Raw genomic sequence first — 10,318 nt, 5'->3', positions numbered from 1 at the left:
TATTAGCCCCGATGCCAATCATCCTTCTCCAAAAAAGGTCACGCGCCAGGTAAACTTGACTTAGCTCCTGATCTTTTCAAAAGCTAGAAACTGCCCTGACTTCACATATCATTGATGATCATTAAAAATATCCATTCGTTATGATAAACGTTTACATCGAATAACTAGTTAAAAATAAAAGTGTTTATGGTGAAGCTATTTTGTGGTGCATAGGCACTATTAAAAACGGAGAATTATTCCGTCAATAGCTGAAAAGCTTAATCGTTCATATGCTGTCAAATGCCCGTGTCACTGTCAATAATGTGGACTTAAAGTTTCTGGTCAAACTTAAAATATAGTTATCATGAGAATTTAGTTAATATACTCAATTGTCAATTCTACGCGATGGGATTCTTTTTATTTTACATTCCTGGCACCATAGGCTTATAGTGTAGCCAATATAAATGCGGAATTAAATCATTAAACGATATCCATTACGACGTTCGTCACTGCATGGTTGTGTTTTCATTCCTCTCCTGCACCGCCTCACGGCGGCGTATGATCACCATCTGAGTCGGACAGAAAGCAACATATCAAAAGCTAGACCAATGCAGGAAGCGCACTCTTCAAAGAGCTCAGTCATTTCCTATTCGTGTGACACTGTTTTTACCAGCTTATTATTATTGTCTTAACTCTGCGTGACCCTCCGTCGCTTCGGTTGCTTTCTAATTGCATAAAAAGGGTCCCGTCTTTCTAGTCAGGAAATGTAATAGTGATGCTTTGCAAAAACAGATCTAAAGTACACTTTATAGTGAAAAGACGCTAAGTACATCCAGAAATATGCATGCTTTATTCGATTATTTTCTTATAAATCATTTCAATGGTCACTCTAGCACGCATTCCTAACCTATTGTCTTATACCCCTAAAATATCTTTCTTAATCGTTTTAGGTGTGAGGTACAGACTTATACTCCATAAAACATGAGTAATATGTGATTTGTATTACCCCCCACGCAGAATTTAGGTAAACACGTAGCTTCCGAAAAAGAGGAGGGGCCCAATTTGTACAGCTGATACTCGCGGGCACGGTTAAGTTTCCCTGTCCATCTGATGCTGACAATATACCACTATTGTATTTGAATATATGTTTTTCGTAGACGCAGCGTTCAGGAATTCCTGATTCGGCCCTGTCTTATCTGCAGCCGCTCTGAAGGTTTCCTGCATGCAGGTCCATTGTTCGAGACCGGCTTGCTGCGCCGAAAAGTGCACACCTGCCTCACTCTGACAGAGAACAAAGGGTCGCGGGCCGTTCTTCAGTCACTCGGTGCTCTCTCTCCCTCACTCTCTCCCTCGCTTTTATGTGAGAAGAGAACAAACTGTAAGGAAATTACAACGGCCCAGGACACTAATGTCTGACAAAATGTCAGCTCAATGAACAGCTCAATCAATATATTTTGGTCCTATTTTATTTGATCATAAAATTGATTTGTTGATTTTTTTAATGTTATATATGATTCATTATTATTGTTGTTGTTTTTATAATAATAATAATAATAATAATAATTGTTATCATTATTATTATTATTATTATTATAAGCGACAGTTGTTATTGTTGTTGTTATACAAGCATTACGTCGTTTTGAAATTCATATACATGGTATTTCTCAATACGTATAAACAAAGAACAGTCCGCAAATGCTCACTGATAAGCATCGAATTCCTTATTAAACCCAGTAAAACCTTAGCGGCCGCTGTAATTAGTCGATATGTTACATTATGAATGATGCCGTTATTTTGCCGAATCCCTGATTTCTTTTTTGTTTTGACTTCTCCATCTGTTTTATTTCTATCGTTACCACATTAAGAACAAGTACTGGGATTTAAACATTTGTAGCAACTGCATATAATATACGATTAACTGAAATATATACTACTAAAACTGACTAACAATACAGCATTTCATTTTGAATACGCCAATTTAACGTCTGACGTCATTTTAAAAATTTTATTCTGACATTTAAGATTCATGTTGACATTTACACTATTTGTCCTGGATGTTTGCAGTCCGCACATATGTATAAAAATAATGGAAATTTACTTCCATTTCTGTGTACTTATCGCCTGAATGGTTAAGAAACAACGGTATCGCCATGTCCTAAAAAAGACAATAACACTGAACACTAATTCCGCCAACGTTTAATCATCAACGGGGAAGTTAATTTTTAAACAATGAAAATATCATGTGCTGCAGCCGTTCCGCGGCAAACGAGGCTCACGGCGCTTCATCCATTTAAATCCCAAAGAACACAAACATTTTAAACTTGATCCCACTTCTTACTATATTATTGCTATACAAAACAGTAGGGAAAGAAGTATTAAAAGTATTAAAAGGCTGGGAAATTAGCAAGAGGTTAACACATTTCATCCGTAAAAATTGTAGGTATAAATATGGAATTGTCTCCTTAATTTTGAGTGTTATAATACGCTTCAGTAGGCCTACCAACAATATTACAGATGGATATTACGGAGAATTAAAAAAGAAATAACCGATGCGGGAAATGCAATATGTGATACAGTTAGCAATGTGTACATTCACGTGATGTGTTAGTATATGATGTTTAATATCATATACCTTAGCTTTACGCTGACCTTTGAATAATAATTATTATTGTTTATGCAAACCTTTTGTGGCTAGTAGAGTACTTTAAAGTTTTATGTGTAAATTCGAATCATATATATATATATATATATATATATATATATATGATTGTGTGTGTGTGCGTGTGTGTTATTGTTATTGTTATGTAACACACACACACACACACACACACATATATATATATATATATATATATATATATATATATATATATGATTCGGATTTAAACAAAAAATGTATATTACTCTGCTAGCCGCAAAAGGATGGCATAATAAACAACAATAATACACATATTTATGCGCCCTAATTTCAGCTTTCGCCCTCGATTCCCCAAATTCGCTACGTGTGCGGAGAAAAGAGCGCGCATTCATTGAAACTGCAATATTCGCTTTCATGAACTGACGTTTGACTGTCTGACATCTGTTTACCTTCTTAGAAATATCACGAACGTGTAAGAAAGCAAAGCAAACCAGTGGATAAAGGAAACTCTCAGTATGAACGAATGATAATATTCTCCGGTTTATAATTCACATTTTAGACTAAGGCCACCATTATACGAAAGAGGACCGTGCTCACATCAAATAATTTAAATATACATATGAAGGATAACGTATTCAAAACTGAGGATAATATAACCCAATAATAATACCGCATTCGTGTAATTGTTATAAAACGCCAAAGTACAATAAATAATGTGTCATTATTAATAGAGTTGTTATTATTATCGACATTGTTGCTGAAACAGTGATAGTGTCTACTAATTTTTACTTCGAATATTATTATTATAAAAGAGTCTAAACCTTTCACACATCCGGAGCTACACAAATAATAAAAGTGACAGTCATCAGCGAACCAAGGTGTTAATTTCTAATAATAAATATTTTTTAAATAGTTATATTCAGAAGTAATATTTATATCATTATCTTAACGATTCTCCGTTGTACATATCTTATTAGCAACATGTCTGCTACTAACTGGCACATAATTACCTTTAGTTCTGTAGTATGTAGTTTGACTACTTATCTATGACGGTATTGTCAGTCTTTCCTCCTTCCAATGAAAAACGCCGGTTTTTCATTGGAAAGCAGGAAAGACTGACAATATTGTCAATAACTCGTCTAATAAATATATATATAATCTAATAAACTCGTCATTAAACTACCCTAATAAATAAAACACGACCTCTTGCAAATGTAGCACATATCAATTATTTGATAAAGAGTGCATTTGTTTGCTTTATTTCAAATTGTTTCATGGCAAACGATTCCGCCGTCATATATTCAGGCCGAATGTTGAAGCAGTTAAATAGCTTCGTCCTATAATTTACGTCACCGTTCCCCGTGAGTGTCAGCAAAGAATGAATTAGGTGAGGGAGTTTAACGTGTAAGATACGTTTTTTTTTGTTGCTATATAAGTAAGGAAGACAACGTGAGCATTCTGGAAAACAAAATAACAACACGAGAAAGGGGCAGAAACCCATAGTCATTGGAAATGGTGGATTTTAAATCTCTCCACCCCCTTCCCACCAACAGATCAAAATATACCGTCAATAACATCTATTTCAAACAGTGCCAGTATTGTGGAAATCTAACACTTCGTGTTTTGGTTTGGTTTTACCGCGCATTCCAGCATAAATCATTTTGGTTTAACCTAACAAAAATACAAATAATGCTTGTTGCTCGTGTGAATTATATTAGAATTACTAGAATTGTTACAGTACTTATTTTCGTTATTAATGTTATTATCATCATCGTAATTATCTAATTATCATTATTTTATGTGACAGTGGGCTGTTACAAACGTGACTGCAGGGTATTTCACGTAAAACAGGGACAATGGCTACGATTTGGCAGTTGTTTGTACGATTCTCTATTCTCTTTCAAAATGTTCTTTTTCAAGTACATGGAGCCTGCGGGGACAAGGCTAAAGATCAGGTTCCCGCTACGAGTTTGTTCTACTCCCATGCAATGATTTCTGACGAAAATATGCAGCTTGCTGATTCACATTACATTTATCGGTAAGCGCTATAGTTAAATTATCCTTCTGTATATTAACAGGAGCATTGAATGACGTTAATGGCTATTGTCATAATTCGCAATCGAATGAGTTTTGACTACCTATGCTTGCGTGCACATAGCACGCCACGCTATAACGAAGTCTTTAAACCTCATAAAAAAATAGTAGTGATAATTACTGAACGATTAGCCCAATTAAATATGAAGACATGATAATAATAATAATAATAATAATAATAATAATAATAATAATAATAACAAGAAGGTCCTGATGTAATACATCTGATAGAATGAAATTTTTACTGTACACTTTCTGCTGATATTACATTGCAAACATTACTTCAAACCTATATATATATATTCATAAACGCTTTAAGCAGGAATACTGACATTGGGCTTTATTAACAAAGCAAAATGTACTATTTTGCCAAAAATCTAAATGTTCAACGGGAGATAGTAAAAGGTCAATAATTGCAATGTCCAAATACCTCAAGCGAAATGCGACAGGCCTACAAAATAATCACATTTCCTAACACGTTCAACCCAGCGTCCAATTTAAATTAATTTGCAGCTTTGCATTTATGATTTATTATTTGTGGAACGCGGTGCAAATTAGTTATAGTCTAATTGTTATGTATAATTCTATAATTCACTTGAGATAAATATATGCACGCAAGAAGACCTAAACAGACAGGAGTTGACAAATATTTTACGGCTAACTTAAATTACAAGAGTCGCAAACGTTTCCAGCTTAGTACTTTTTACTCTCGCTGTCCAAAAGCGTCACTTTGCCGTTATTTGTGCAAAATATTAAATAACTGAAACAGCTTGCTATAACTGCCTTCAAATCTTTAGCAGAAACGTGAATGCACATTACAGAAGCTATTTCGACGACATGAGAACAAAATTTACCGTAATTTTACATTTTTAAAAATGTACTATTTAAATATGCGTGATAGTAATTGCATAATGATAATATTTTTAGTAATTTTATAAATAGTAATTGCATAATTAAATAATATGAAATTCTATACAATAATACGGTTGTCCTTCACAAAGAGGGTTTTTTGAAGTTAGCTTTGGTTTACTTCAAATTGAAATAAATCGACCGGGGAAAAAATCGAAAGTACCACTGAATTGCAAAATCAATAATTATTACAAAGTAATACTTTGAAAGGAATAAGTTTATTAAGAAATTAACAGTACTAAAAAAAGCAAAAGTGCTAGTTTAACATGGTCCCAACATGAATGAGACAAAATAGTAAGAGTTTATAAAATAAAAAGGTTAAAACTGGCACTGGATGATGTTACTGAAAACTAGCGACTTCTAATAGAGGTCACAACACCTACAAATAATCGACCCCCGAATGAACAGTACATCTTTGGTCTAACAAAGTACACATCGTTTGTTTGACTCCTCGGTTCTGCTAAAAGCCCATCTCATATTCATGTCTGCTGCAGCCTACTCAAAGGTTCAGTCACGCCAAATTACAACACTAATAAGACAAACTTGATATCAAGACTAAGATCTGACAATATGACCTGGCATCTTAGGATATGTCCGTCCAATCAGATTTGTTAGTTCAGTTGCATAGGAGTACTTACTGAAATACTACTCGCTTACAGGTGACGGTTTGAATTACTTCAGAAAGGGTCAGACTTATCTATGCCAGTAGGTAACTAGATCTGTGCAAATCTATTTCTGCACAGAGTGAACACAAACAGAACTTGCATCCGAAGTTTACACATGTACGATGTACTTAAATAGCAATTTAAAATCTTGATTCCCTCGCTAAGGGAAGTGGTCGAATTGCACAAGAGTACCATACAAACACACGGTCTTCTGTCCCAGCGAAACATGGAGGCGCAGGATGACCTTAAAATGTCCCCCTTACTCTCCTCTTTTTCCAGTTCCTCAAAGTTCTCTATGAACTGCAATGTTTCGGGCGTTACTCCTTTTTTAAAACTCTAGAACGATAACATGGTGGCTTTTGCGGACATACACGAATCCATTAAAGAAACTCTGTCTTCAAAATACACTCTCGAAGTCCGCCTTTCCCCCTTCGAAAGTCCCGTGTGCTCGAACGGCTTCCCTCAGACAATTTTAAATGTCAATCCGTGTATGTAGTGCGGAGTGTTTGCTCTCGTGATCCCAGTATGAACAGTGCATCATTGACAGCTCGGCGGGTTGACGGGAGCAGGCAAACTGGAGGCCCGCTCCGTTGCTAGAAGACACCGGAGGTGGAGCCGCCGTGGCCGGGCTTAGTTGCTGAGGATGGTGGGCGTGCGGATGGTGGTGATGGCTCATACCGTTGTAGGAGTTTACCATGCTGGGAAGGGCCATGGTCTGCACCCGGGAGTATGGATTGTAGGATGTGGGAGCTGACAATCCTTTTACATTGACGGGACTCACGTTGCCACTTGCCATCTGACAAGACGTGTAGGGCATTGGTGCCGGGGGCTGGCCAAGCGACCAAGAGTTATTCATGAAGCTGGACTGCAGATACTTCGGTGGTGAAAGGTAGCCGTATCCGTCCCCGCCGAAAAGCGATTTCCCCGGTTGGAAGTGGGTCGGCGGGGGTCTGAAAGGCCGCTTCATCCTCCGCCTTCTCCTGTAGTTCCCTTTCTCAAACATGTCCTCGCACGCTGGATCCAGTGTCCAGTAATTTCCCTTCCGTTCGCCCCCGCCTTCCCGCGGCACCTTGATGAAGCACTCGTTGAGGCTTAGATTGTGGCGGATGCTGTTCTGCCAGCCTTTCTTGTTTTTCTCGTAAAAAGGGAACTTAGAAATTATGTACTGATATATGCCCGACAGCGTGAGCCTTTTCTCCGAGCTCTCGCGGATGGCCATGGCAATAAGCGCAACATAGGAGTAAGGGGGTTTCTGAGACGGGTCTGTCTTCTCCGAATTCTTCTCCTGGATCGACTCGTCTTTTGGTCGATCTTTCTCCTTGGCTGTGTTGGTATCGTGGACCATTAGAGCCATTGCGTCATCTTCGGGGTTTTGGTAAGTGGCCATCATTACGCACTCGATAAAAAAACAATACGAAAGAAAGAAAAAATAAGAGGTGATAATAATCGATTGAAAAAAAAAATCAACAATAAAAGCAATATGTCCTTTCGCACTTTGTCTTGAATGTCTTCTTGGATATTTCTATTACAGCTCCTTATGGCTCATTCACGACGTCTGCGGTATTTAGCACCAAAACGTTTATGCCATAAAGCAGTGAGTTCGTTTTCTTTCCGAAGAGTTTGTTTCTGTTACAACCACAGCCCAGGTTGTGGTTATGTCCCTCTGCAAGTCCTGCCTTTTCTCCCTTTCGGGAGCCGAATGCCCCTCCACCGCGCTTTCTCATGTATCCACTGATGATGTATTGCTTTCTGATTTGCATGGCGCTGCTTGTTCCGCTTCCGTCATTTTTTCTCTTTACTCCGGGGCAGGCAGTCTACCCCGCATTTCAGATGATCGAAATTAGCAAGATCATTACCGTTATTATGCATGAGCCGTGAAATAACATAGGAGGCTTTTGGGGGAGGAGGCTAATTTCAGATAAAATTATTTATTTTTGATTAGAAACTCGACAAGGATACTGTTTACAGAGAGCAAGTAAATGATAACGTCTTAGGCTGTTCCATTTGCTGAAATTACACGCCTAACTTTAGGAAAAAAATGTTTGAAAATTTATATCTGTATGACTGTTCTTCGTTTACCGCCAAGACACGATAATTAATAAGCCCTGTTGTAGCTTATTAATTAAAATTATAAGGAAATGCGTGACATTCTATCTGCTGTTAACTGAAGAATATGTATTATTTTTAAAAACACAAGCCTTTAAACAGTCGGCTTCTGAATCGTGTTATTGTTACACAATGATCGCACTTAAACTTTTTAATTACCTAATTTTAAGTATTTTTCACGCGGCCCTTTTCATTGTGAAATATTATTGCTTTTAAAAGCCCTTTTTCTGAACCTCATTTGCCATTTATTGGGAGTTGTTCGTGCTTCGCGTTATGGGGGAGGTGGATAGAGAGACTATACATTTCACTGACCACCCATGCGGGTCTGGACAGCCCTTCTGTAGAAACAGTTTTGCGTACCGTGAGCCAGCGCAGGTGTAGCACCATTGTCCCGTTTGTCATCGCTTCCCCAAAGGCTCGCAGTCCTGGCCTCCGTTCACCAGCGCCCAGCAGCCGCCCAGAAGCGGGATTCCGAAAAGGCTTATTCTCAGATCAGCAAGCCCGACGAAGGAGAAACAAGCTGTGCGTGTCCCCTAAACGCAAAGCCTGTCGCTCATAACGCAGGCGAGCGATATACGGCACCGTCACTCGGAGACTCCACGACTTAATAAATTAGGATCTCTTCTATATGCGTGGTACGTTCTACTTTCTATTTTGAGTCAGTTATAAATACATAAACGGATAAGAAATCGCAAGGAAAAACTAAATGTCGATACAAATTCTAGAAATGTAGCATGCATTTGTAATTGTTACCAATTCTTAACTTGCGAAAAATCAAAGTGAAATATTGTAGCCAGCCTACAAATTTCCAAGACCGCATTAATGGTGAAACACTTCATTTTCATTAAGAATATTTTTATAAATTATATTTTTTAATCCATTCTGATATTCGTTTTGACATCTATAACCCATTTGCTTAAAAATTAATAACTTTATGCAGCAGCTTTTTTCCTCTGCGCAGTGCGTTGGGTGCGTATGGAAGAAGTTGAAGTTTACAAGTGAATGGCAGACATAACAAAAGCTTTGTCAAGTTTGACTGATATTGCTGCTTTCTTTAACGGCACCTCGTGTTTGTAATACATGTTTAGTCTTCCCCTGTGTCCTTTTGAGAGTCTTCGACTCTCTTGCGTTGGGGATCGAAGACACAATGCCGTAGAAGACAAACAGAGCACAATTAGCGGTCACCAGTTTGTATGAACAGTAAAACCACAATCAATTGTTGCCCATCGATCAATCGCAGTATACATGTATATTAAGGATACATACACTGATTTCTTTTTTTGCGATTTAACTGATTTTAATTGGTCCTCCTGATATAATTGCAGGGCTACGCCAACATTAACTTAATAAATAATACATTTGTAAACAACAACAATAATAATAATAATCTAAAGGATACATTTATTATTTGCATTATAGCTGGTTTATTCAAGGGCGTGTTTACAGTCCGCGCTCAGAACACCGCAAATATCAAGCACATTTTTTCACTCCACATAATTTTGCCTTTTAACTACATGCAAGAGACTTCATTTTCAATATGATGACATTTGTATTTTCAAACCAAAATGATAACCTCTTTATCCAATACACAATTTCTATAACCTCAATAAATACTCGTAATTTTCCCAGCGGATTTCCTTGCAAAAACGTAACAAATATTTTTTTTCCGAACCACTTCAACTACTGTTTCATAGCATTTGTATCTTTCCTTCTGACTCCGTGATTTCCATTGAGTTTAAAGCCCACTGGCCAATAAGAGGATGCATGAAACGGGAGGTGACTTCGCTCACCTGGCCGCGGCATCTGGGCCAGATTGACTTCGTAACGTCACGACAAGCAGTAAATAAACACGTTAAGCATGTCAAAGCGAGCGGGACGCGAGCGTGAAACCCGAACTCATCTTGCATTAGTGCCTTCAAGGAATGTT

At 37.7% G+C, this 10,318-nt stretch overlaps 1 protein-coding gene across 1 annotated transcript; it reads right to left on the bottom strand.

Annotated features, from left to right (window-relative positions):
- Nucleotides 1–5,819: 5,819 nt before the first annotated feature.
- Nucleotides 5,820–8,012, bottom strand: LOC125712353 (forkhead box protein L2-like). Its single transcript, XM_048982298.1, has one exon. The coding sequence runs from the start codon at nucleotides 7,673–7,675 to the stop codon at nucleotides 6,758–6,760; it is 918 nt and encodes a 305-aa protein (XP_048838255.1). The 5' UTR covers nucleotides 7,676–8,012; the 3' UTR covers nucleotides 5,820–6,757.
- Nucleotides 8,013–10,318: the final 2,306 nt, after the last annotated feature.

The sequence above is a fragment of the Brienomyrus brachyistius genome, chromosome 17 (assembly GCF_023856365.1).
Source record: "Brienomyrus brachyistius isolate T26 chromosome 17, BBRACH_0.4, whole genome shotgun sequence".
NCBI lineage: Eukaryota > Metazoa > Chordata > Actinopteri > Osteoglossiformes > Mormyridae > Brienomyrus > Brienomyrus brachyistius.
The sequence above is the reverse complement of the archived record's forward strand: the minus strand, read 5'-3'. Positions and strand labels throughout refer to the sequence as shown.

What these genes read in the sequence shown, in the direction of transcription:
- LOC125712353 (XM_048982298.1), bottom strand. Translation starts at nt 7,675, where the DNA reads ATGATGGCCACTTACCAAAACCCCGAAGATGACGCAATGGCTCTAATG.